At 39.2% G+C, this 27,932-nt stretch overlaps 1 protein-coding gene across 2 annotated transcripts; it reads right to left on the reverse strand.

Moving 5' to 3' along the window:
* Positions 1 to 11,392: 11,392 nt before the first annotated feature.
* Positions 11,393 to 25,966, reverse strand: slc6a5 (solute carrier family 6 member 5). 2 transcript variants are annotated; one of them, XM_027011154.2, is made up of 16 exons: positions 25,889 to 25,966; positions 24,408 to 24,875; positions 23,173 to 23,320; positions 22,520 to 22,651; positions 22,148 to 22,330; positions 20,967 to 21,114; positions 20,623 to 20,755; positions 19,901 to 20,035; positions 19,229 to 19,332; positions 18,937 to 19,061; positions 18,565 to 18,677; positions 17,378 to 17,509; positions 14,145 to 14,244; positions 12,655 to 12,755; positions 11,967 to 12,134; positions 11,393 to 11,553 (listed from the first exon to the last, which is right to left on the reverse strand). In XM_027011154.2, the coding sequence occupies exons 1-16, from the start codon at positions 25,889 to 25,891 to the stop codon at positions 11,395 to 11,397; spliced, it is 2,352 nt and encodes a 783-aa protein (XP_026866955.2). In that variant the 5' UTR covers positions 25,892 to 25,966; the 3' UTR covers positions 11,393 to 11,394. The 2 variants fall into 2 exon arrangements, with proteins under 2 accessions (XP_026866955.2, XP_035382267.1); XM_035526374.1 differs by lacking the exon at positions 25,889 to 25,966 and adding an exon at positions 25,086 to 25,163.
* Between the last annotated feature and the right edge of the window lie 1,966 nt (positions 25,967 to 27,932).

A 27,932-nucleotide genomic window follows, 5' to 3' on the forward strand; every position in this document is an offset into this window, starting at 1 on the left:
GCTATGTTCAAGTTGACATGATGATGTAAGTGTATACAGTTCTTAAAAGCTGAACGCAAACTCATTGTGATCTTCAGATGACCAGATGAACATGTGCATGGACAGAACAAAGAATATCACTGAGGCATCAAATGTAGGAGAAAACAGAACAGGACACAAGGGACTGTTTTTGGTGATAGACAGAGTGCAGGAAAATCCCTTGTAAAGACTAGAAATCTTTAATCAACTGTTCTAACAGCATTCTGTGTCTGGGAATACTGAAGCAGCAAACACAATTTGATCCTCTTAGAATTTGTATTTAATCATATTCTATCCTTATACACTCACTCAAATTCAGAGCCTAAGAACATGGGTCCACACTCTGCGTCTAAGTGAAGTGTGGTGATTTCAACATCAGGATCCGGGGCTCATTTGAATTCCTCAGTTGAGCCACTCTCTGGGCCTTTGCATGATGAGCAGGTCACCTTAGGTCAACTCTACTGTAATCACACATAATGACTAACTGCAGCAAAAACACTCCACTGTGAATAGGCCATAACTGAATTGGTCCATTCTAAGAGTTTCTACCACTAACTAAATTGCTCACAATATGCCATTTATCTTCTCATTCTCTTGCAAAAACAAAGGCAAAGCAAAGGCAATTTATGCCAAGAACTGGAAAAAGACTAACTTGAAATATGTGAGATTAAACTTTGATAAGATTTAATCAAAGTTGAATTGTCGGATAATCATAATGTTGAGTAATATACGAGTACACCAACACATCATATTTTTAATATGAAGCTGTATTAGTTCGGGTATCTAATGTCTTCATGGATCAGGTGTGTTAGGTTTGGGTTGGAGCTGAATTCCATAGGAAGGGAGCTCACCAGGTGCAGGGTTAAAAATCCCTACTTTAAAGCCAGGACAATAAACAGTATGGCTGTCCAGTGTATACTTTAATGACGGGTTTTGGTCTGATTGTAACAAGCTTGGGCAATGAATATATCAGGACACATTACTAATGAGATGAACAATGGCCCAAGCTGTCTTTTCTCTTAGCAAACACAAGATGCATTTTCTAGTTAATTCTGTGTGTTACTCGTAATTTGCCACAGATAATCCTTGTAAAGGTTAGATGTGTCTAAATTAGTAAACAACGACCCATCAAATCCACTGATTCTAAAGGACAGGTAATTGTGTATTCTGCTTGCGTGCGTGTGTGTGTATGTGTGTGAGAGAGGGAGAGAGAGAGAGAGAGAGAGAGAGAGAGAGAGAGAGAGAGTATAGGAAGATGAATGGGAAGGGTTGCTAAATAAATCTCATCAATTCCTTCTATGTATGAGTCAAAACCTGTCCAATTTTAGAGCGTTTTCAAAATGTAAACATGTAGGTATGCTTTTAAAATAGCCAAAAGCAAACATGCGAAGTCAACTGAGGGAACTGTGAAACATGCTGTTAACAGTAGCTGGGCACAGGTCAAGTTTTTAAACATTTGATGACCTACTGCAGAACTAAGCCAGAGTTGTCAAGTTATTAAGCATCTTCACTTGCATCCTCTGGGCTATTTTTTTTTTTTTTTTTTTTTCATGAACCATCATTAACAATATGTTCTCTAAGTCAGTGAAACTGTTACTATATTGGTGTATTAGTATAACTATTAGTGCATTAGTGTACCAAAGGCACATGTGCAATATGCAAGAAAGAGAAGATCCAAATGCAAGAGGTTTCATTTGGTTTATAGAATAGGCTGGGACTGAAGGGAGAGGTGTCAAGATCCTGAACATAGCAAGACAGGTATGGGTGTGCTGGTAGGTACTCTAGGTCAGGCCAGTGCAAGGTCAAAAAGAAGGAGCAGGGTCCAGGTAGAGTCCAGGGGTCAGGCAGGAGATGAGGTCTGGAAAACAGGCAGAGTTCAGTAACCGAAAAAGCTAATACATACAGGAAAGGCTTGGTCATGAGGCAATACTTCGCAATGAGAGTGTGAGGGAGGGAAGCTTAATAAATAGGAGAGAAGAGAGGGAGAGAATAGGGAACAGGTGCATCTAGTTAGTATTCCGGCGAACCAGATCAGAGACAACGAGGGGATTGGCAGTGCTGGGACAAGCATGGTTTATGGGATCCATGGCAATTAGTAACAATATTATTCATAATAATATAATGTAATAATATAATGTAATAAATATTCACAGCAAAAATGGTAAAACAGCTCAGTTCACCATGGGTCAAACAAAAGCTAGAAATAAAGTCAAATTTATTTATATAGTGCTTTTCATAACATCTGTTTTCCAGCTTTACATGTGTGTGTGTCCAGATATCTAAAGTGCAAGACAGTGGTAACAGCGGCAAAGAAAACTCCCTCCAAATGGCAAAGAAAACTCCCTGGACAGAATTAAGCAAGAAACCTTTGGAGGTCCAAGACTCAAGGTAACCCATCCTCCTTGGGCAACCAGATAATAAGCAGTGCACACTTTATTATATTTACATTTGTTATGTCTCTTCGCCTCTTTAGTGTTTGTGTTCTCTTCTGTTGTGCAAGTTGTGCTAACCAGCCAATATGCTCCAGTCTGAGTGTTCTCAACCTCCGGTTGTTCTGATCACTACTGAATGTTTACATAAGAGGGACCGCTGAGGACATCAGAGACAATGCTTGTCCACCTGGCTCAGCTTGGCATTGTCTATGTTTGAATTGTTAATTAATGGCTTGCTTTATATTTGACTCAGATTTGGATTGCCCATTTGTTAATTGATGTTGACATCACATGGAATCTGGCAACCATAAAAGAACCTAGAAATATGCTGTTCAAGCTAGTCTAAAGATCACGTGTTTCCACTGTTCTTTGTTTGTTTGATTGTTTATTTGTTTGTTTGCCTTCACTCTGAGTGCTACCTATGGTTTTGATTATTCTTGCTAGTATTTTAGCTGAGTTTTGGTTAATACTTTTTGTATTTCTGCCCGTGTGTGTGTGTGTGCGCGTGTGTGTGTGTGTGTGTGTGTGTGTGTGTGTGCGTGTATATATATATATATATATATATATATATATATATATATATATATATATATAGAGAGAGAGAGAGAGAGAGAGAGAGAGAGAGAGAGAGAGAGAGAGAGAGAGAGAGAGAAGAGAGTAATTTCAATAGCTTTATGTATTTCTGTGTGTTCTGTATATAGTCTGTATATAGTCTTATATGTTGTACATATCACACCAATACAACAGAGAATACAAACAAGTTTAGGGCTGGTCGCTGTTTCTGTTGAGTTTTGTTCATTTGTTTTAAGGTTAGATTGGGAATTAGATAGGTATTTTTGTTTTCCTCCAGGTTAGTGAGATTCTCCTCTTGTACAGTTAGTGTGTTTTTTGGTGTTGTTTATTTCTGTTTACAGCATTGGCCATCCCAACGTCTTTCTGGTGTGTTTGTTTGTCCTCCATGTATCTTATATTATTCATTATTCAATTTGGAGTCTCTGTTCAAATTTGTTATTTGGCTCACCACAGTTGACCACAGTTACAGTTATTCAATGTTTACCACACAGCCCTTTACATGAAGACTGTAGTGTCTAACTGTGGTTATGTGCCAGATAAGAGCCAGCTCTTCCTCCCATCCAATGTTAAATGGACCCTGTCACTAGACTGCAGGTCAAGGAGTGGATGAACAGTGTTTCCTGTCAAAGAAAAACTTAAAGGGTGCTTTATCTTTCCTATTCCTTATGGCTACGTCCTTTGAGCTGATGAACTTTGGCAGCAGACTTTTCTTAAGAAGAGAGAATGCGGTGCAGATTTCGTGACCTATCATTAAGTGGAACAGGCTAACTCCAGCTACTGTTAGTGTGGCTCTGTAGCTCAATAGAGCCAAGTGAGGATCAGGCTGCTGTAGGATATATTTGGCTGTGCTGACGGCTCTCGCCAATGCCCCATTAGACTGTGAGAAGGGCGGGATACAGATAATCTGCTGGTCCCTCCATTCAAAACAGAACTGTACAAAGTCAGGAGAGCTGAACTGTTTGTCCTGTTTGAACCATTGTCCATGATGAGTTCTCTTGAAATGCCCCACCTGAACAATCAGATCAGTTGTACCTGAGAAGTCGCAAAAGTCAGCCCCTATATTTGCACCACAGGTCAGTTGGCAGTGGAGTGGAGATGAGCAGTTCCTTCCTCTGTGTTAGCCTGTGTTCCCTACGTAAGGTGTAGAGACACCTTACTCTTTTTGTGAGTTCCTGTGTCAGGCCACTGACAGTCTTACTTTCGACTCTTGGCTAGGCCCAGGTGGCTATTATTGACTTTCTAAAGCTAAGCAGTAGGGACTAAAATATCTGAACAGTCTCTCAGCCTCAGACAATGAGTTAGAGTAGTATAGTAGTACAGTAGTACAGTAGTACAGTTTTAGCACTGATACTGACCCAGAACTTCATCAGCTTCAGTAATTTCAGTTTTTACACAGGCTTTTATATAGGATTTTACATCTGAAGTGGTAGCATTGCAGACCGGGTGGTGGAATAGCGTGTCAGCAACCATCACCTGGAACATGCATGTGTGTCAGCCACGATCAACTGGACCATGCATGTCTTGACATTAAAACATATTGGATGCATAAGCAGCTGCTGGAAAAGTAAGAGTGCTTTATCAAGGTTGCACGTCTTAATCAGTGGAACTAGGGGCTTGTGGTCAGTCTGCAGGGTGAAGTCACTCAAACCAAAGAGATTACTCACATGCCCACACTGCAGCCAGAGATTCTTTTCAATTTGTGAAAACCTTTGCTCTGCCCTGGCTGGGTCTTGTCCCCATTCATCTGAAACAAGGATGCCTAACCTTCACCACTGCTGGAGTCACCCATCACCCATCACTGTGCTCATCGCATTACAGTAGGGCAAGGCTGGGGCTGCAGACAGTATAGTCTTTACTTGATCGAATTTATCAATTCTGACTGGTGTCACGATTGCCCCTTCCTTTCTGGAACACAATCAGGAAGGAAACAAAACAGATAGTGCCACTGTGGGAATCGCTATGCCATCCATTTGGTTTCCTTCCTGGTTGTGTTCCTCATGCTTCCTTATTTTGGTTTTGTTCTGTTCTTCACCTGTTTGTATCTCTGCCTGGTATTATGTTCACCTGTGACTTTTTTTGTCCTGATTAGTCTTAGTATTTAAGCCTTGTGCTTGTTTACTCTGGTTGTCATTTATTTTGGTTTGATTCTCTTGCTATGTTTGGTACATTTTTTTTAATCACATTCATTTGGAATATTGGTATGTTTGCAGTGTTAGCCTGGTCCCTTCAGTTAAGTGTCTCATGTTGGCTTGGGTTTATGTTTGTGCCCTGTCATTTAATAAAATCCTTCCCGCTGCACTTCCATCCAACCCCTCACCTCGCTTTATGCTTGCCTGCCAGCTGTTACAACTGGCATACCCTCAAAATCTGCAGAACTCGATCAAATGACTGAACACTTTCACTGCACACTCAATGATATTACTCCACTTAATTATAAAAATTAGAGAGAAAAAAATAGTACCATGGTATATTGATCACACACACTTTAAAACAGAACACTTGAAAACACAAATGGCAGCACACTAAACTTGTAGTCTTCCAAATCATGTCTCCTTAACAGGAGCTTGAACATCTTATCTCTCTTCTCTAATAGATTAGACCTGCTCATTCCTGAAAAAATGACACCAGAAAATGTCGTGGTGCTGCCAGTAGATGAACTGATGCTGCCAGTAGATGAACTGATGCTGCCATATCCATCCACCCACTCCCACTACTCCAGTGGATGCAGAAACAGCTCGCCCACCCTAGAACCACCAGAGTAGCTGAGATTCCCACACCTATACAGAACAGGCTATGTAGCTATAATGTAATAAAGCATGAACCCATTATTAGAAGCATGGGTTCTCTCTTAAGTCTTAGTCCGCCGAAGGTTCCTTCCTTAATTCCACTCAAAGAGTTTTTCCTTGCCACCATCACCACTGACTTGCTTATTGGGGATCTGAACTCTGACATTTGTAATACATTCTCTGCAATTCCTCACCCACCTTGTGTAGCATTGCAAAACGTGGAGTGTCTAGAGTATTTGTCTCTACATTGGGCTTAAATTCTATTTTTTAATGGGTTTTGTAACTCAGGAGACCAATTTCCCCAAACACCTGGGCACCCCAAACCAGCTCTGGCTAAGCCCATATTGCATGCCATATTGCATGCCATCAGGACATTGTGAGCATTTACCACAAAAATCCAAAATTTGATTTGAAGCAGGTCCTTTTTCTTTTTGTCTCTGCCATGAATTTTCCCATTATTCTTAGTAACCCATCTGGACATTTCAGGGCTATATCAGTTTTTGCAAGTAGAGGGTGGTGCAGGAGAGCTAAATATATGCTGAAAGACATAATCAGGACATAATCTATTTTACAGGTTACCATTTTGCCACATATTGGATGATTCACCTGCCATTTAGTGTCTGGATGAGCCCCCTCCACACTTCCAAGAAAGTATGGCTCACTGTCACTTTCCAGGCTGTCCTGCACAACCACTGCCCTTACATTATTTTTGCGTGTTACAGCCAAATGCCCCGTTTTGTTGCATGTACAGCACTTCTTGTTGAATGCAGGATACAGATATGTGTAATGAATGTGCACCATGTGTGCTACTGCTAGCTTCTCTTATCCTGTTTCTTACACCCTCTGTGGTGTTTTTGTCCCGAGCTGCTGCTGCTGCTTGTTAAATTTATCTACAACACCATCATAATCATTAGTGTTGCTAGGAGAAGTAAACATGAATGAGGTAAAAAGTAGCCTCATATAGCCTGCTTCTTTCCCCATAGCATAGAGCATAAACTTGGACTTTGCCTTCCTTTTTGTTCAACTTTATTGCAGTTCAAAAGCATCAAACGCATTGGATCCACAGCAGCCAAAGAACAGGCTAGCCTAAAGTCAAAGGGCTTGGGAGCATGACATTACACAAAACCTGTAAAACCATTCCCTTTTGTCATGCTGCTGCCTCTCCAGTGCAACTATTGTCACTTTCATATGAACCAAAGCCAGTGAAATTGATTCAAAATTACTGATGCTTCCTAACTGGACAGATTGAGATCCCTGAAGTTTAAGTTACCTAGTGTTACACTTTGATGATTAAGTGTTCCCTTAATAATCCTGAGCAGTGTACATATTTACACAGCACATAAGACAGTGAGTCCTGCTTCTTGCATCAGGCTGTCAACAAGGTATGACTGGTGAAATATGTATAAATGTGTATAAACCCACCGAACAAAGAATTATGCGTGAATATACTTAGTGCCTCTGTGTTGAGTAAGGCCTCTTTGTGGCCATCAAATTTAAAAAATCATAGATACATGCCCAATTTTATGGAATTTGTATTTGTTAACATTTTATTTTAAATATTTCATGTAACATGTTGCATATGTTAATTCGGTATAGTCATTATATACTACATGCATATGTTAGCACACAGCAAGCATCAGCTAACCCTGCTGGCAGATTTTCCACATGAACCCTGGACCTAGTCATCACTAGAGGGTTTTCAAAACCAGAGATAGCAGACAGCAATCATCATTATAAACAAAAGCATGTAAATACTTGGGTGATAAGCAGGTGTCATTGATTAAATTGTGTTTGTGTGGCATGATATATCACAGCTAAAGAAAGTCAGCATGCATTTGAAGTTGGAAACATTGACATTTATTTTATTTATAGGTTATACATTTTATGATTATTTTGATTTTATTATATTATTGGCAAAGATACTTCAATTGCATTTCTATACATAAATAGAAAATCTGAGGTAGGGCCTCAAGGATGAAATTTAAAATAAATAATGCATTTTCACATACATGATTATTTTTCTGGAATAGGATTCAAAACATATATCTTTTTTTCATTATATATTCATACCATATTTTTAAACAAAGAATGTCATGATCTGTTGGAGGTACATATCTGTATCCATAGGCAGATTTACCTCATTTAAAACACACAGAAATATATGACATTACCCAAGTAATTATAAATTTTACCTATGCAGTGATAGGTCCACAATAAAGTGCCGAAGGACACAACAAACATTACATTAGATAGGATATATATGACTAGAAGCTATTCTATATTGATATTTTGAAATACATACAATAGTTTATTATCAGAGGACATCTATAAGGCTAAAGGTAACCTGAACATGTGGACTAACATATTGGCAAACATCAGTGACCACTAAATGGAACATGAGTGGCAGTATCTCTGTCTCCTAAAAACATAGATTAATAGAGTCAATTTTTCATTTATCATATGCATAAGGGACATATATATATATATATAATATTTTATAATATACCTTTATAATACATTTTATATGTAGATCATTTATTTATTTTTAAATATCCTTTTATTAAAGATCTCTTTTTTTAAATAGTTTTCTCAGAACATTTCATTGCATTTCATCTTTCTTTGGTTACCTACTGCCTAGTGTTGTCCTGTAGGCCTTAAAAAGTAGGCTACTTTTTTTTTCTGTGACTCAAAAAGATCTACACTGAAAACAAAAACAGAAGCTCCTCTTCTGTGACTACAATAAACTCAACCTGTGCTGTGAGGTGAGGAACACATGCAGGGCGACAGGAGGAGAGAGGAAAACAGGGAGAGAGCATACGTGGACAAAATAACACAGCTAACACAAACAGCTCATGCAAGTCTGCCAACTAATTTTTCATCACCGCTTATTTCTGTATGTCACTGGGTTATAATAGTAGACTTCAAATACAGAGAAATGCAGCGACACAACACCTGGCAAGAGTGAACCCAGATATAACATCGCTGGACAAGGCAGCAAAAACAACTCCTATAATCCAACACTACAGTCTTTTGTTGGGTCAGCTGCTGTCCTCCATGAGTTCACTCCAGCTAGGGTCTTAACTGTTGTACTTAGGATACTTGAGTAGGGATGAATAAATGAAGAAACTGTTGCACTCATCCCTAGGGCCTCTAGGGGCTTCCTAAGAAATCTGCTCCTTTTTCCTGAGGGAAGGGCAAACATTTAAAGAAGGCATTTTTGCACTATATAGGCTACATAGAGCACAAAGGCTCTTTTTCAGATTCTACTGTCTATCTCAGTAGCAGTAGGCCTGGCTGCCATCGACTATGACTAGATGGCTGGTTAAATATTAATGAAAGCAGTTAGCTACTCACATATATACACGCACACACAGACTCACACATACACACACACACACACAGCGCACAGACAGCTTTTTTTTGTTGTTTGTGGTACTAAACACTGAAGCGCTAAATTTATTTTTTTTTTTTTGACACCGCCTTTTTGAATGCTTTGTACTTTTAGAGACTATTAGCAAGAGATGATTGCAAGTCATACTTCGTTTCACAGCTATGAAAAAGGCATGCAGTGAGTCCAGGCAAACTCGTAAATCTCAGCGTTCCAACACCTCCCTGAACCGCTTTCTGAGCATCCCTCCCAACTTCTATTAACTCACTGGGGCCCTTCACGTATTGAATTGCTGGTGGCACTTGACAGCCCATGAATCAAAACATAGCCGTTTTTAATCAAGATCTGCTTTTTCCACCACAGAGGTGAATGCTCTTTTAAATTGTGTGATATACCAGTAAGTTTTCTGAATGCCTTAGAATGAAAGTGAGGTTTTGATTGGCTATGCAACCAAAGAAGGGTGTGATTGGTTGCCAACACAAGCATTCGATTAGTGACTTTACTACATGTAATTTTCCCCCAAGCTGCTTGAAGCTAAACACTGATTAGTCACCAAACCTCAGAATCTCTGAGTTATTGGAGATGGGAAGTTTCAGATTATTTCATGCTTTTTCATGGCTTCATACATATCTAAGTAAGTGTTAAAGGGAAACATGCGCATGAATAATCCAAGTTTCGTCTTCCTATCAGCTGAATAGGAAAAACATTAAGACCTCGCTGAGCACCTGCATATCACAGTTAAAGAGTAGCAAAAGCACATTATTATTGCAGGAAGCCTTATGAGTGTGAGAGGAGAGTTTAAAAGGTTCATAATCAGTCTGAGATGTTTTCCTTTTTTGTTGCTGCTATGTCTTGAGATCTCATTTACAGAAAACGTTCAAAAGCAATTTCAAGTTCCCACAGAGCCACTCCAGTCTGGACCCATATCCACAAACATAAGGCCAATGCATTCGAGTCTACCTGAGACCCTGTTTCATGAAGAGACACCAATGAAAGACAGAAAAAGCTTCACAGAAAGAGAATGGTCCCCAGACATCTTTCAGACGGTTCCAGAAATCCATCTACTAAGCTAAAGCTAGAGACTGTTTAAGACATTGCAGGGACACTTGCACACAGTATAACTAACCACAGTTCGTAATACCATTCTCTAAAATATACAGATCAATGTAACAGCCTCACAGCTAACAAGACGAATGTTTACCATACATACCACACACCTCTCTCAATGTACACATATATAGATATAGTTCTGGGACTTTCCTTCTTTGGACCCTATTAAAATCTGCATATAACATATAAGCATAAGCAAAGGGTCTTCAAAGATCACAACACATAGTTAAAAGCAGACTCTAAGTATGCTTAATACGTTTTCACACATAAACGCTAGCTGGCCATTAAATGGCATTCTAAAAGATAACATTACAGCTTTGCATAACTGCCTTTTTACGTTTTTATTCAAGAGGGAAATGTGTCTATACTACTTTGTTCTGCACTATGTGTACTTCTGAGCTACAAGGGTATTGAATAGTTTATATAATTCTGAGATCAATGAACAGATTGATAGTGAAAAACAGCAAAATAGCTCATAGCTTACAGAGATGTATGATTTCTGTAACATAGGAATACAAGTTTTAACAGATAGTTAGTCTATGCAATTCTATATCAACTGCGGAAGTCAGAGGCACAAAGTACAGATATAAGAGGAGGGATATAAAGAGCGGAAACTGGGCTGCAAATTTCAATTAGAGTTCACTGCCCACTGCAAGGCAATCTGTCTCATTTATGGCAATTACAATTCGGAAGATTTAGGTGACGCACACGCGTCTTCAAAACACATGGACAATGTCAGTGTCAAAAAAATTGTCAAAGTATAGTCAAAGAATTAAAATCAGACTCATATGTCTGTGAACTGCACAACTGATGGCACTCCCATATAGCATCTGCATGAGAAAATTCCAAATCTGTGGAACCTGCACCCCCTCTCTGCTCACCCCAAACACACTAAGGACATTTGTTTTTACTCAAGAAAAAATAAAACATACTGGAAAGAAGAAGGAGGGGACTAATGAAAGAAAAATGAATAAAAGAGAGATTGAAGAAACCCAAGCAGAAGGATGGGAAGGGGCATTTCCTCATTTCCAAAGGACTTAGAACAGTAGAGGAGAGGGGGTGGGATGGGGGTGGGGTATGGCTAGAGTTACTGGTACTGGGCAGAGAGCTGGAAGTCTTTGGGGGGAAGTTTAAGACCTAGAGAGTTGGTGCCCAGTGGGTCAATCATGTTCTTGTAGCGCTCACCACGGTGCTTCATCAAGAAGGGACCCCAGTCAGGCTGGGGAGAGCACACTAGCTTCAGACGCTGCAGAGGGGTGGGGGGTAATGTGACAGAGGCAAAAAGAGACAAAGAGAAAATATGTTTTTATAGGATCCATTTCAGCTGGTTCGACAAGTTACATTAAGGGTTCTTTCCTGAAGTTTATGGCAAAGCCAGTTCACTGTATAATAATCCAAAATGTCAACTGATCCTCACTTTAATCATGCTCCGGTACACATGAGCTTAATGTAATTTAATGTAATTATTTTCTAGTTACACCATAACACAACATGATTTCAACAGTTACACAACCTTTGTAGTATCACATCACAGAAAGTTGTCTTACCAGGGAACGCATAATCATTATAATGAAATGTGCTGAAAATTCTGCTTGTGATTCTGCCAGTCTGAAAAGTAGTAAAGGAGTAATATGAATAAAAGTACTAAAAGGTCGCTACCTCAATCATGGTTCCTGGGGCCAGGTGCATCTTTATGACAAACATTATGGGGATCCAGATTACAGAGCAGATGACCATGAGCCAACCAAGCACCATAGACCATGTGGGGTAGGTATAGTCCTCATAGGTCATCACACTCCATTGGTACAGACTCAGTGCCAGAATAAACTACATCAAAGTGGAGAAATAAGGCAGAAACAGAAAAGTTATAGAGGGCAGCAGAAAAAAAGAGGAATCTATTAGTATTAACTTGGGTTTTTCTCTTTGTCTTCATGGTTTTGTTTGTAAAGATGACCCCTGGAGTCTGATCTATGAGTGATAACAGTGATCTGAGTATCATGAAAGTCAGTGAGCTTTTTCCCAGCATTAGCATCCACCCAAGAAGGATAGCCTCAGCTACATAAGCCTGCATCTGTCTCTGTGCATGAATACATACCTCTGGGATTTCTTGCCAGTGAATATTTCAGGTGCAAGATTTTGTAACAATTCAGTGACGTTTAGACAGATAATTTTCTTTCAATCTGAAAACTGAGTTATTCTTTTTTATTATTTCTTTACAGGTAAGCAGACGTTATTCTTAGCAGTCAATTTCCAGTCCTGGTTTGAACAGAGATGAAGATGTAAGGGGCAGAATTCATATAGGAGGTCTGAAAAGCAGAAAAGCCCATTACGTATGGATTGGACGTACTGTAAGAATAGTGGGTGTTACAAAGGCCCAGCACACCCTCCAGAACTTATTTGGCTGGAAACCGATCATCATTTCGATGTCCTCACAGAATCTCTGCAGACCTGTATTGTGGAGCAAAAAAGAGAGACAAAGCAAAGTGAACAAGCGAGGGAAATATTGATTGAGTGCTGCACAAAGAAAAAAGAAACGAAAAATAAATTATGATAGAAGAAAGATACAATAATACAGCAGACAGGAGTAGATATTTGGGTTAAAAAAATCAACCAGTTTCTACTTTACTACAATTAGGAAGTGGAAAGACTACTTTCATTGTCTCCAAGAGTCGAATACGAAGTTCTGAGACACCTTTTTTTTTGCAATAAGCAATTCATTTTCATGAGCTTTTTAAAAATAATTCCTAAAATGACTGCATACCTTGTTTGCTGATCTCATCATTTATTAATATGATCGGTGTAATTCATCATTTGGCTGATTTTATCATTATGTATCCCTATGAACAATTTTTGTATATGGTCTGAAAAAAAAAAAAAAAAAAAAAAAAAAAATGGAATGACAAAACCGACATCTAGTGGCCAAAGAGGAAAATATTCACAGACTATCCAAAGGGACAAATTTAAAGTCACGTGGTCAGAGAAGCGAAAGATTACGTGAAAAAAAAAGGAGAGACACGGGGTTTTTCCCATGTCAGTTCAGAGTCCTTCACCTGCACCTCTTTATATCTGTGACTAGTGTCCAAATGCAAAACTGATGCCTCAAGCTCCAGCAAAGGCAACATATGACTAAAATATGTTTGTATTACACTGACAAATAGTTCAAATGCTGATGGGGTGCAACAGCAAGCCAAAGCTGATGAGTATACTACTTACCCATAGCTGATCAGTATACTACTCACCCATAGCTGATGAGTATACTACTCCCACATAGCTGATGAGCATACTACTCACCCATAGCTGATCAGTATACTACTCACCCATAGCTGATGAGTATACTACTCCCACATAGCTGATGAGCATACTACTCACCCATAGCTGATCAGTATACTACTCACCCATAGCTGATGAGTATACTACTCCCATATAACTGATCAGTATACTAATCACCCATAGCTGATGATTAGACTACTCCCATATAGCTGATCAGTATACTAATCACCCATAGCTGATGATTAGACTACTCCCATATAGCTGATCAGTATACTAATCACCCATAGCTGATCAGTATACTACTCCCACATAGCTGATCAATATACTACTCACACATAACCATCAATCACCCTATCTTCATATATACACATAAATAGTTATGAAAAGTGTACAATGTGGGACCTATAATTTGTAGTTTTTAAAGAATATTTAATGAAATAAAATTGTCAGCACTCTAAATTACCTTTTCAAGCACAAGGTACAGGTGTGTTAGAACTTGACTAAAGACTAATTGGTCCAACTCAGAGAGACAAAAGTCATTATGAACAGTAGTATTAACAAACTCACCATAAATGTAGGAGACTCCAATCAGCTCAAAGATGGCTATGATGACCAGAGAATAGGAGGCTGCATAGGTATCAACCAGCTGAAGCATGTACATGCCACTCTATATATGAAACACACACATGTGCATGGTTTTACACACTCCCATACACACACCCATAACACACACAGTCATATTCTCTGTCACACTGGCTATCACTTAAAAATTGTAATTATTCATATCTGATGATCAACATGAACAAACTTCTAAGTAGAATTTGATCCTTTACAGAAATTTATGTTAGCAATAAAAAAAATGTACCACAATTCAGTAAAGAATTATGCTTCCTTCATCTGTAGATGAAGTCATGCAGCCCTGACTTTAAACGAGGCCTCTGTGTTACTTATGATTTCTTTTGAACCCTCTTAGGGACACAGCACTGTGGAACAAGAGTATACAGCAGGCCACAGCAGGCCCTCTGTAGAAAGAAAGGGGGGAAAGATCTTCTCATTCTAATTTGCTGAATGTTCTGAGTAGAATAATTACAATTTAGCGTTTATGTTGGCATTTATTTTTGCTTTACTTATTTTCTGGTTGTGAGGTTGTTATAGATTGTTTTCTATTTAACTGATAATGTATTTTTCTTTTATTTCTGTTACTATGTGATTTTTGGAATAATTTTTTTCTATTCTATTGTTTTTGAATATTTTTAGCAGTATTACTTGATATACTCAGAATGACTAAAGTCTGAAAAACTGAAACACGCTTCTTGAGTTTTACATTTAATAATCCAGGAAACGTTGTGTATTTGATGCAGCTCGTGTATATCATGGTTTTACAGCCCCTATTCCTCCATCTTTCTGCATGCTTGCAATCCCACATTCACTGGCATGTGCAAGGCTCCACATTTCCACATAAATTACTCTGCTTGTGGAATCCATACGTGCCTTTGGTCTTCCATGTTCTTCTTCACTCTCCTCAGCTGTACTGTTGTCAGGTTCTGGATTATTCGCTGTCTCTTCTGCCAGGTGCAGTTTTGAAGTCCTTTTTGCAGATGAGTTTATGACTTTGCTGTCAAGTTTGTACTGGATCCAGGAGTTTATTATGCTGGCATCAAAGTAATGGCCTATCACACAGCATGTGGGACATGTTTCAGTCTTTTCTATAAAAGCTCAGGATTCCATCACATAAATCCACCACAGATATGTTGTCTTTGCATTCTTAGTGGACTGCCAGTCTTCCCATCTGGACATGTGCTTTTGTCTTTGCTGGACCACCTGATATAGGTATCTTCTGACATCCATGCATGGTTGAGATCATTACCACTGGCTTGTTATCGCACCATTTCCTGTTAGCCATGTTAGGACTCCTTCTAACCACCATCAATGATGTTCCTTTCCATTCTTACTGCAGTCATTTTACATGGCTGACATGCCTTTGGCTCCCTGGTTTTCATCTAGCTTGACTTGATATTAGACCCTTTTACAGCAAAGCTTCTTCGATGCTGACTGATATGAAGTACTGATTGAAGACAAATGGGCTTCCTGTGGGTACAGATTCGACCATACATAGGAGTGCTGCTGCTGTAATGCCCAGTGTTTTACCATCAAATATATTGCTCCCCCGGTAGACTTCAAAGTCCAGCATCATACCAGCTGGAGAGGCAAGGACAAATACCTTCAAAAAGCCAGGAGAGTATGGCTTGCCTGGAACAAACTGCCTGACTGGACACCCACCCAAGAAAGGAATGATTAGCTCACCGATGCAGAGCTTTTCTGGTTTTGGGAAACTAATTACAGCCTTACTTCTCTCTTTCAAGGAATGGCCTGACTTTCCAAAGAGTGTCTGTCTTCCTTATTACCTCTTTTATATGCAGGTCATTAACAAATTTCAGTGAGTTCCTCAGCTTGAAGAACCTATCAGTTGTCATTTCGTTGCTTATAATTGGCACTGTTAAGTTGGGGTTGTTTTTTTTGGGGGGGGGCAGTAAGACATCTTGTTTCTGGAATAGCAAAGAGAACTAATAAACCAAAGAATAGAGTGAAGAAGAAGAAGAAGAAGAAGAAGAAGAAGAAGAAGAAGAAGAAGAAGAAGAAGAAGAAGAAGAAGAATACTTGAAAGATTTGAAGACATCTTTAAAAACTTTTCAATGGAAATAAACCTTATTTATGGTCATCCTGAGACTAAATGTACATGTCAGTCCTGGTCTACAGAGTGAAACACATTTCCTATTTGTCTGTGTCAGCTCATCAAACCACATAAAGAAGCATCTGCCTGTTCATCAGAATTCTGCACCTCATCTTGAACAGGTTCAAACGCATTCTGAGCAATTCCTTCATCTGTTAAATCTAACTCTGAATCGCTTTCTTTTATTTTGTACTAAAGTTCTTCTGATTTTTTCCTTCCACCTATAACACTAGTGAAAGTAAAAGATGTTAAAATCATTGTGATGTCCATTAGAGAGGAAATTCATAATGGGACATTAGTTCAGCTCACAAAACATTAAACTGCTCTCAGGCCTCACTACATAATTCACCATAAAAAGTATATGTTGTAGTAAAAAATCAGGAATTAGCTAGTATTTGATCTGCTCTTTCCCCTTTCATTAAATGTGCTCATTGCTGTAGAAGCAAGTTTTGTGCAGAAAGGAAGAGGCACTCCACCCTACATTCAGTGAAAAGCCCAAGAAATCCTGTATACAGTAAAGCAGGACTTAAAGGCTAAGTGAAATGTATAAAATGAGAAATACATAAACAACATTTCTACTACAGCAGAAACAAATGAATAGGCAAGTTCTAAGGAGGTTAAACATAATAACAGTGAACACAATACAAGAGGATCACAACCCATCTTACAACGATAATGTGTCCCACAGGTTCCAGTGGGATTTCAGTTTGTTTGTTTGGTCAGGAAGGAACTATGGAGAGTCAGCCGTATGACTCCTTCTGTTTGACTGAGGAATCTAATTTAGCAGTGCTTTTTCGAGTGCAGACTCCGCCTAGTTTTATAGACTAAAGAGATTTTCTAAGGAGAATTTCTGTTTACGGTGTCATTTATTTCACATGAAACATATCAAACATATCAAGGAAATGAAAGTCTGTCTGGCCAGTCTAGAAAGCCCACGCTGATCAGTAATACATGGAGTGTGTGAGTGAGTGGCATGCCATAGAGTTTCTATTCGCCCAGGTCTAACACATGCCATGCTCAGGCAGTAGGGCTATGGAGGGGTGGTTGACTGCACGGCTGAATGGCAAACCTCTGTAATCATGGGAAAACCCAGCACGTAGAAGGCTAAGCAGCAGACCAACGTGAAGACAGTCTTGTGTCTGCGCAGGTACTTGGGGAACTCATCTGACACAGACGTCACTATGGTCTCGATGGTGGCGAACTGCAGAGATAGAGAGCTGATATATAAATAGGTTCACAGAGTGTATGGGAGGTTAGTGATTCTCAAAATGTAAAATGGGAAAGAAGAAAAGGAATCAGCATCTAGAGTCATCCTATATTCTGCCAGTGAAAACATTCACAATGCTGATCACCTTCCTCTATATAAACCTGTAAAATAATTCTTAGAAACTGAGAGAGATATATAACAAAGTCACGATATTTGCTGCAAAGTGAGATTCAGGTATGATGAGCATACAGCATGAGCATACAAGCACAAGGGAGTGTTTAGCATACTTTCACATTATCAACAGGGTCACAAGATGGTAGAGTGGTAAAAAAAAACTGACAAGCATATATGAACACATTGGAATGTTAAAGGATAGCACTATGACCCAGTTCCTTTATGCTCACCTCTCCTGCAACCTCTGCTATAAGAAACCTAACCAAATAACATTGAGATGATGTAAGCTGCAAAATGAGTGTGACTAATGCACTCCACAACATACAGCATATAGAACGCCCACGCGCACGCACATACGCACATGTTCTCGCACACACACACCTACAGAAAAACAAATGTGAACAGCTCAAACAGTAAACATGACTCGCCCACTGTCTTGCCCTGCTCCAACAGTGGAGTGGAATCACAGGTGTTCATGCAGCTCATTATGTAAAGATCTTTCCTTTTACTGAGTATAATTAACACCTGTTACAGAACAGTCAGGAAGCAGGTGCTGGAAGGAAAGATAAAATCAAATGTTTCTCATTTAAATCTGTTCCACACCATGCCAGAACAGAATTTACAGGACTTTGTGTGACAGCTAATGAACTAATACTAATGACGTTATCATATTGTTTTTGTTGTGCTAATTGGGCACTCACAGCTTCTTCTCATTCTTGACAACATTATCATCAGTTTTAAAAGCTCAGTTATATGTTGAGGTTGGAAGGATATGATGAACTCAGATAAACACACACATACACACACACACACACACACACACACACACATACACACCGTACCATTTTGTTAGTAGTTAGTGTGGTGTTAAATACCATGGTATCCAGCCCCAGTGTGAGGAGCATGAGGAAGAAGATGATTGCCCAGAACGGAGACACAGGCAATCTGGTGAGGGCTTCGGGGTACACGACGAATGCTATACCTGGCCCTGTATACACACACACAAACACACCACTCACAATGTACAATCAAATACCAGAATTACATATAAGGCATATGATGCATGTCTTTAAGACATCTGATTTAAGTGGCCTTTATTGAGCTTTGTAAACTGCAAAATTAGGAGACTAAAAAAACTATTATTTCAATTAGGGGGAAAAACTTCCATTATCTAAATTATTAAGTTAATTAATTAATTAGGGTAGTTGTAGTCTCTACTAGACAAGTACTGTGGTTAAGTGACATACCTTCATCTGCCACACTCTCAATGGGTACCTTGAGCTCATGAGCCATGAAGCCGATGACTGAAAAAATTACAAACCCAGCAAAGATACTGGTTGCACTGTTTGTACACGTCACTATAATGGTGTCCCTGAAGAGGAGATGCAAAGCGGGAGAGACTTTTATGGGTGAGATCCAGAGATAACCATTAAAATTACAGACTTAAATGAACATTTGCACAGCCTTTCTTCAGAGCAAATATTATCTTTCATATACATGGAATAACAAGGTACAGCTGTACTATACATTGCATCTTACCTGTAACAGTTATTATGGAACTTATTATAGGAGGAAAGGGTTATAAGACCACCCCATGCAGCTGACAAGGAGAAAAAAATCTGAGTAGCTGCATCCTTCCATACCTATATATATATATATATATATATATATATATATATATATATATATATATATATAGAGAGAGAGAGAGAGAGAGAGAGAGAGAGAGAGAGAGAGAGAGAGAGAGGAAATGTAAACAGAGAGAGAAGGAGAGAGAGAGTTAATATAGGGATAAAAATATTTACAGTAGGATTAATTATTCATTCTAATTTAATACAATAGCATAAATACAATTTAATACAATAAAGAGCTACCCTATTCATTTAAAATGATCATTTTATCATTGACCATTGACCACTGCTTGGTAACCACATATGGGTCTTGGTTACCAGACATGGTTCACATGGGTCTTAGTAACCAGACATGGGTCACATTGGTCTTTGTAACCAGACATGGTTCACATGGGTCTTGGTAACCAGACATGGTTCACATGGGTCTTGGTAACCAGACATGGTTCACATGGGTCTTGGTAAGCAGACATGGGTCACATGGGTCTTGGTAACCAGACATAGTTCACATGGGTCTTGGTAACCAGACATGGGTCACATTGGTCTTGGTAACCAGACATGAGTCACATGGGTTTGTCCTTACTTTGGCATCACTGAGTTTCTCCCATTTGGGTGTGATGAAGTAGAGGATGCCGGATGAAGCACCAGGCAGCGTGACGCCCCGGATCAGAAGGATGACCAGGACTACGTAGGGAAAGGTGGCAGTGAAGTAAACCACCTATGCACAAACCAAAGCCACATTTGGCAAGATGCTTAGCAGGCAAGTAGATCCAAACAGCACCAAACCATTCTATGACCTGATATATAGCCTATGGTGAGATGTTCTTCTATCCTAAGCCCAGACCAGTCCCTCCTGGTAGTGTACCAGGTTTTGTATCGCTCTCGCACTGTGCCTGACTGAAACACACTATGTATTCCAGAATACTGACATGATTACTGACAGTTTCAACAGAACTGTTATACTGACAAATCTGATTTTGTTTTCTTTGCTGCTGAATCTAATGTCTCACTAGATTTAAAATATACTATATACTAAATACTTCTTAAATAGCTCCACTGAGTATCTTTTTCTATGCCAAGCACTTATTATAATCTAATTATATCGTCAAAGCATTTTTAGGGCTACCTTGTGTATTTAGCGAATTAATCCATCCGCTGGAAGAGGTTGTAAGGACAGGAGGGCGTCACAAGAGGGCAACAGATCCTTTAGAATTAGCCTTACAGTTCCAAAGCAAGCGCAGCGCTGTTCTCACGGTAATGCAGTCTGACTTCAGAGAAGCCAATTAGTTACCGAGCCTTCTTTACCTTGCCTGATGACTTGATCCCTTTAGCTAAAGAGGCGTAGACGATAAGCCATGCCAGAAAGAGGCAACCAGCCAAAGGCCAGCGAATGTCGCCCGGGTACTCAATCCCCTTGGAAATGTGCAATACATTATATCTAATAAAAGAGAAAGGGAATGGTCCGCATCACACAGAAATGCCACTTTCCAGAAAACTGTATCAAACCAGCATAGCTCATGAAAATTGATCAAGATTTAGTTCAGATGGGTTATTTTAAGCAACTTATTTTAACAACATTCTCTCCTATGAAAACGTACTCAGGAGATTTTACTTTTCTGATACAAAACAAATGCTTAACAAACACTCACTTGAAATACTCCTCACTGGGGCTGACATAGGTTCTGTTGTCTGCTGTAACATTTAGCAGCTTGCTTAAATTTCCAACCGCATTTGCAGACAAACAGAATGTGGTGTTCTTAATGGAAGTAAGGTTTCTATCTCGGATAATACACGAATCTGTTTCAGAGGAAAAGTATGTCTATAAGAACCAACAAATACACATTTACATACAGTAACATAAAGCAGATGACTCTGAAGACATAATAGGAATATTGCAGCCTACGGAAATAGTTACTGGTGTAAAAAGGAGCTCCTGTGCTAGCTTTGAATTATGTGTCACGTGTCCGTTTGCTTCATTATTTACCAAGACACACACCAATCAAAAATGTACATAATATTCTGATCATCTCAGTCTTAAATTAGTTAAGAAAGTCTTTTGCCGCATTTGTTTCACATTCTAAGATTCCGTAGCACTACACATGCTGGCCACTGGAGGGCGCGACATCGTACTGCGGCACTGCAGCAATGCCTTTACAGTAAATTTGTCAAGCAAGCAGTTTTTTTCTGCTGAATTTACTAAAAGTATTTCGTCGAATAACCAGCGTTATACAGCGTGTTTAAAAGTATTTTCAACACTTATCAGTATAAAATCATCCACAAAAACAAAACAGATCTAAACGTCATTTCGTTAACACCAACAAAATAAACTAAAGCCTGATACAATAATTTTTATAACAAATACGCTTGTCCTAGCCCATACATTTTTCCATCTCAAAGATTCCGTTGATAAGTAGACCAAAACGCCTTACTCTAAAAAATGTAACAAAAAATATAAAACAAATGCTATATCTTAATACTCAGTTTAACGTACACCACCACTATTTTCAGCCACTTTTAAGGACAGGATTTTAGCGGGGTATACAAAAGAAATATTAATAGTTTAAAAAAAATAAAAATCAAATGTTAAATTGTACCTATTAAATAACTACATATAGTAATTCATATCATTAGAAACAAGTGACTCAAATCCCCTAACACAATGAAGTGGGAGAGTTTTTCGGACACAAGGTGCAGCCTAAATCTTTTATTCCAGAGCGTGTGCTTAGTTGGGAAGGTGGAGGGCACGTTGCGCATTGCGTATTAGTTGAGGGGGGTGGCTGTAAAGGGCTGTAAAGACACTGAAGGAGGAGGGTAGGCAAAGAATCCTTACCTAAGCGCAGCATGTCTTTGTCTTTGCACTCAATCGTGTTCCACTCATTTCTACAGTAAGTCCATGGCAGTAAGCCCTTCAACGAAGCGAACGAAGCGAACAGGTAGTATAGTGTCCAGCACATAATTATATTATAGTATATGGCTATCAAGACAGATATTATCAACATGGCAATCCCGCAACCTAAAATAAAATAAATAAGACGAAATAATATGCATTATTCTTAAACACGTACATGGCCGTTTACTATTAACACAACAGGAAATGCATAATAATAAAAAGTACACTACTCGTAAGATAATTTAGTATTAATGTAATGTAACTAACAAAAAAGTTAAACCCTTTACACCATGTGGGCTGAGCGCAGTTTACCTTGCAAGGCCGGAATAGCCTTCCAAACAGAGACAGGGCCCTGGCTGGCGAACTGACCCAGTGAGACTTCCATTAAAAATATAGGTATTCCAGCAAGGCCTAACATGATCAGGTAAGGTATCAAAAAAGCACCTACACAGGAAAGACGGCGCCACAATTAGTCATCAGCGTAAACTTTGATACTCTTAAAAAACTTTGGCGCACTTACGTATCTGGTATCATTGAAACCCATGAAGGACACACGTGTTTGCTATTCAAAGTCTATAACTTAGAAACTTTGATTTATGTATTTATTTATTTGTTTATTTTGCGATGTGGACATGGTTTGGTTAAAATCGTAGAACAAAATGTATCGTTTATAGAGTTAAATAACCATTTATAATAAATAATAATTTAAAAATCGTAGGCGTAATTATTATTATTTTAATGTTGTAATAATAATAATAATAATAATAATAATAATAATAATAATAATAATAATAATATGAACGATCGTGAAATTCGCCACTTACACCATATATACAGTTTAGATATATGAGGAAAAACGAACTATATATAAAGTGAAAAACGAGAAATTCATTGAGTTTTTTTGCAGATTACGTTGATTATTTGGGGTACATACAATAACAAAAATTAGTGATACCCCTCCTCACCTCCTCCATTTTGGAAGGCAAGATAAGGAAATCTCCAAACGTTTCCTAACCCCACCGCATAGCCAACCATAGACAGAATAAAATCCAGCTTGTTCGACCAGTTTCCACGTGCCTTATTTTCGTCTCCTCCGGCGTCATCATCGTCACCCTAGAAGGAACAGTTCTTTACAGTGTTACAGTACTCTTCGGAACTGGATCAATCCCACATCACCTGTCTGACGGCAAAATAGCACTAGGGCTACTGCAGCTGTTCAATACATTTGCCATGTATAAAACAATTTTACAGCAGAGTACACAATGCCAACCGTTTATAAATCAAATTACAAAATTACATATGCATACCAGCGGTGCCAAATTAATGTAGGAAAAGTGACAGTTTTCTTTGTTCTAACAAAGTGGTGTTACGATAGCACTCAGAAAGCGAGTGGCCGCTCTTGATTTGGGATGAAGTACCCCTATGGGACTTGTACAGTGGACAGAATACGCATCCTTATGTAACACATTATCCTGCCGCCTCAACAGCTAACGGTAGCGAATCTCGGGAGACCCCGAGTTTGACTAATACAATGTTTAAAACAGAGGCGCAAAAGACCTCAAATTCTCATTCCGTGTAGATTATAGCTCTTGTAGCCTGCATACTTTTTTTAATGTATGTATTGAAACATTATTTAAATAACAAAACAATAGGTAAAACAATAGGCCTACAGGAAGTACACACATATAAATTAACTAGTCAGTTCATTGTAATTGTTTTCGTGTGTACAACGGTACAGCGAGCTTTCGTGCACGCGTGCTCGCTGAGAAGACAGTTGTAATTACTGTGTCACAAGCAATCACAATCATTCACTGATGCAGCACACTAACCTCTGTACAGTTAATCTTGCGAGTCAGAGACACTTTATCTTACAATGTCGTCTCCAGTCATCAAGAAACAATTTCATGATTTACAAAAAGCAGTACTGGGCCTATATTCTAAAATATGTGTCTAAATTCAACAAACATTCTGATATCTTTTTCTGATCGCCCCTTATGATTACATATAGACAAAAGTCTGCCTCTTCTTATGTATCAACTCAGATCAAGTGCCACAAACTAAGAATAGAAACACAGGACAGATGTCGAGTAGTTACATCTCAAGTGACCCACGCGGCTTTGTTCTTGCTCAATATTCGCCTCTTCCAAAGGTGATTGGCTAACTCTTTTTTGAATTGAAACGTTCATTTGATACCACTTACCGCGTTCAAGATGCCAGGCAGAACAGACGTATTGCCATCTGTGCCCAATATAATGGTGGTCTGGCTCATGGACGTCCAGTTGCCGGTGGCGTTATTTTGCTCCGTCGCGGTCCTTAGGGCCCCTTGATTAGGCAACGCGCCTGAAATGGCTTTATCCTTTTGGGGTGGAACTGTACCAGAGGAATCCTTGCGGAGGACAGAATTAACGGATGCAGGAACGGGTACCGGGGCAGGTGCCGTGTTTTTAAACGTCCCATAGGCTTTATTGGTTTCCATGTCGCTAGATTTGTTTTCCGTTGGACAGAAAGTTTTCCGCTCGTTCAAAGGCTGCGGATCGGGAGGTAGGCTCTGACCACTCTCAGGTTTACTAGTTGTAACTCCAACCGCTCCCTCGGGCAGCTGCGGCGGATTAAAGCCAGCGGGACTGTTCGCGGGCTGTTTGAACATCTCTCTCTGGTTAGAAAAATCCTGTAAGGTTAGATCTAAGTGTTAGTTACATTAATTATAATGCATAAAGGCACACACCTACCACATCCAAACGTCATTAGCGGAACATCAAATGAAATAACCACTGTTACATCAACCGCTGATTTTTTTTTTCGTTAAAGCTATTTGCTTTACAGCCGCAGCGGGGTCCAACATCTTGTAAAATTAACATGTACCATAAAAATAACTCACCAATAATTACACGAGATGCGAGCTGCATCTTCGAAACGAGTTTTCTGTGGTATTTTAGATCTTTTTCCAACATGTTTGCTTCGCTTCTTTGATTTTCAGCTCACGAACGGTCGCAGTTTGGTTCTCGCTTTTACCATTAGAGAAAGATTCTTTAATTTTACGCCCCATTTCCCCGTGTCATTCAACGCGGCACATCCCCTGATTTTATGGGCAATAGACAAGCTGCCGGATTCGGCAGAGCCTCTTTACCCCGCGGCAGGCACCAGTCCTGGTATTAGTGCGCCAAGAAAAGCCCGGTGAAGACGAGTAACATACGGCAACAATTACGACACAGGAGGAGAGAACTCAGACTAAATCGTCAATACGTTAAAACGGAATGGGATAACTATTATTATCCCCAAGGCTGAAAAAAATAACTCTTGAATACTAAGACCACAAAGATTGCTTTGACACTGAATTAACATCCTTTAAAATATTTGGAAATAAAAGCATAAACGTTAAAAAAGCGAGAAGGATAACATTGCAGTTGTGTATGTAACATGGCTATATGAATAAAAACAATAGAATGTATTTTCTTAAAAGGAAAACAAAATTAAAACTAACTTCTATAAACAGTGAAACCAAAAATATGCAGCAAAGTTTCAGGACCATGGACAGCATCATAACCTGCTTTCTCAGGAGTACCGATTCAAACCGCTGATGTATTTTCCAGTGAAAGTGAAAAGATATACACTAAAACAATAAACATGAGTTCAGAGCAGAACCAGACGAAACAGAAAATATAATTCATGTGCTTTACTCACCATTAGTGCACAGTCAACAAATGCAAGTGATCGACAGGAAAAAAAAACAGCTGGAGAGACAGCAGGCAGACTGAATTTGGTTGTGCAAAGTGCTTTCTATATCTCCGTGAGAAAGCTCGGGGTTTGCGTCAGTGCATTGCAAGGTGCCCTTCGCGTGACATTTTCTTGATAATAGGAGTTGATAAATCATTGGCCTGGAATTCTGATTTTTAAAGGGGCAACCAGGAAAGACGTGGGCTTGTGTCACACGGCAGCGTGAGCCTGCGTATTGGAACAAACTTATTCGCCACTGATTAATAAACTTTCCCCGCGGCACTGTATATAGACACTGATCTGACGTTCTTAACAAGAGGCTTTGCAGGTATCAGTATGTGGACAAAACTCATTTCGATATGTTGCAAAATGTAAAGTTAATTTATAGTTCTACAACAACAACAACTACTACTACTACTAGTACTACTACTATTACTGTTATTATCATTATTATGAACTCAGTTTACTTTCAAAGGTTTATATTCCAAAACAGTCAGTTTTATCATCTTCCTATTTACATTCACGTTATAGTTGAGTATAGCATCACCATATTGATCCAAGGAAATACGGTTTATAGAGCAGAAGACAAAACGCTTATAAAATAACAGACGTATAATTTTTACACGTTTGTTTATCTTCAGACGTGTAGGGACATTAGGGCATGTTTGTTCTTTTTAATATCCTCCAGATAAAACATACACACAAATATATATAATTCCTTTTCTGTCTAATGGGCCAATACAGTAACTCATGAATAGAATAATACCTTACAAAGACATTTAAGCATCCTAGTGTGCGCACATAGGCTACATCTTACGTTCACACGTGCGTCACTGAGTCATAGATTGATCAAAAGTGGGCGAGGTTTTCGTGACTCAAGCTACTCATTTGTTGAACTTTTACGCAGGAGGTAAAAGAAGCACTGTTCTATTTTTAGGTCCAGTAAAACCGTACTATCAGAGACACTCCCATTTTCCTGGGGGTCCAGATTAAGAACTGTTCTTTACAACCGCTGCATTGCGCATTATTCATGTTTTTAAGTAAATTGTGCCTTACTTTTTGGGGTATGACTGTCGTTTACGTGACAATCAGTAAAACAAAGTAACTTTTTGTGCGTGTCATTCCGGCCTAGCGCCCGCCTTCTTTGCCTTTACGGGTATTCGCATGTCGCGTGCTGCGTTGCCTATTAACGAATGATAATCACGCGGCATGCATCCTGCTGCGGCGACGATCATAAATCTGCGGCCGTCCAGCGATAAGGCTCTCTGCCTCTGGATTAGCTGCACACTCCGGGTTTAATTACTTTGTCAACAGAGAATAATTGTAATTGATTTCTGCTCCTCTATCCTTTCGTCACCTTCACACGTTTCCTTTACTGCACGGCAAAGCAAAAGGCACGACAAGCGAGGGGACGGAGGCAGGAGAGAATCTACAAAGAAAATCGCTTGAGTAGTCTTAAACGGTCATAAGGGATCCAGACAAACAAGACGCAAATTAAGACATTCAAAACAAACATCACTGGTTTTCATTTCAATATCTGATAAACACACACACACATAGATAGATAGATAGATAGATAGATAGATAGATAGATAGATAGATAGATAGATAGATAGATAGATAGATAGATAGATAGATAGATAGATAGATAGATAGATAGATAGATAGATAGATAGATAGATAGATAGATAGATGTCGCCATGTCACCATCACAAAAAAAATAAATAAATCACTGCCGTTATCGCAGAAGAATTGCAGAAGCTTGTGGATAAAAAAACGTGCCTATTAGGGGCGTCAGTCCTCCTTGACCCGAGATAATAGTCGCAGTGATCAGCTGGTCATTAATTACAGAGTAGGCCAATAATTAATTCATCGTTAAGCATTCTTTCTTTCATCACGAGTACGCGATAAGAGACAGCCTACTGAACACGAACGAGATCCGCTCACGGGTCACGACATCAGCGCACTGCTTGCGGAATGTTAAGTACACCTCCTCAAAGCACAAACAAGC

The sequence above is a fragment of the Electrophorus electricus genome, chromosome 1 (genome assembly GCF_013358815.1).
Source record: "Electrophorus electricus isolate fEleEle1 chromosome 1, fEleEle1.pri, whole genome shotgun sequence".
NCBI lineage: Eukaryota > Metazoa > Chordata > Actinopteri > Gymnotiformes > Gymnotidae > Electrophorus > Electrophorus electricus.

Excerpts from the sequence above, each read along its gene's own strand:
- slc6a5 (XM_027011154.2), bottom strand. Across the intron at positions 21,115-22,147 it reads CAAAGACATGCTGCGCTTAG|ATTCGTGTATTATCCGAGAT; the intron begins GTAAGGATTCTT and ends CCTCTGAAACAG. Across the intron at positions 14,245-17,377 it reads GTTTTCCCATGATTACAGAG|AGTGGCATGTACATGCTTCA; the intron begins GTTTGCCATTCA and ends TTTCATATATAG.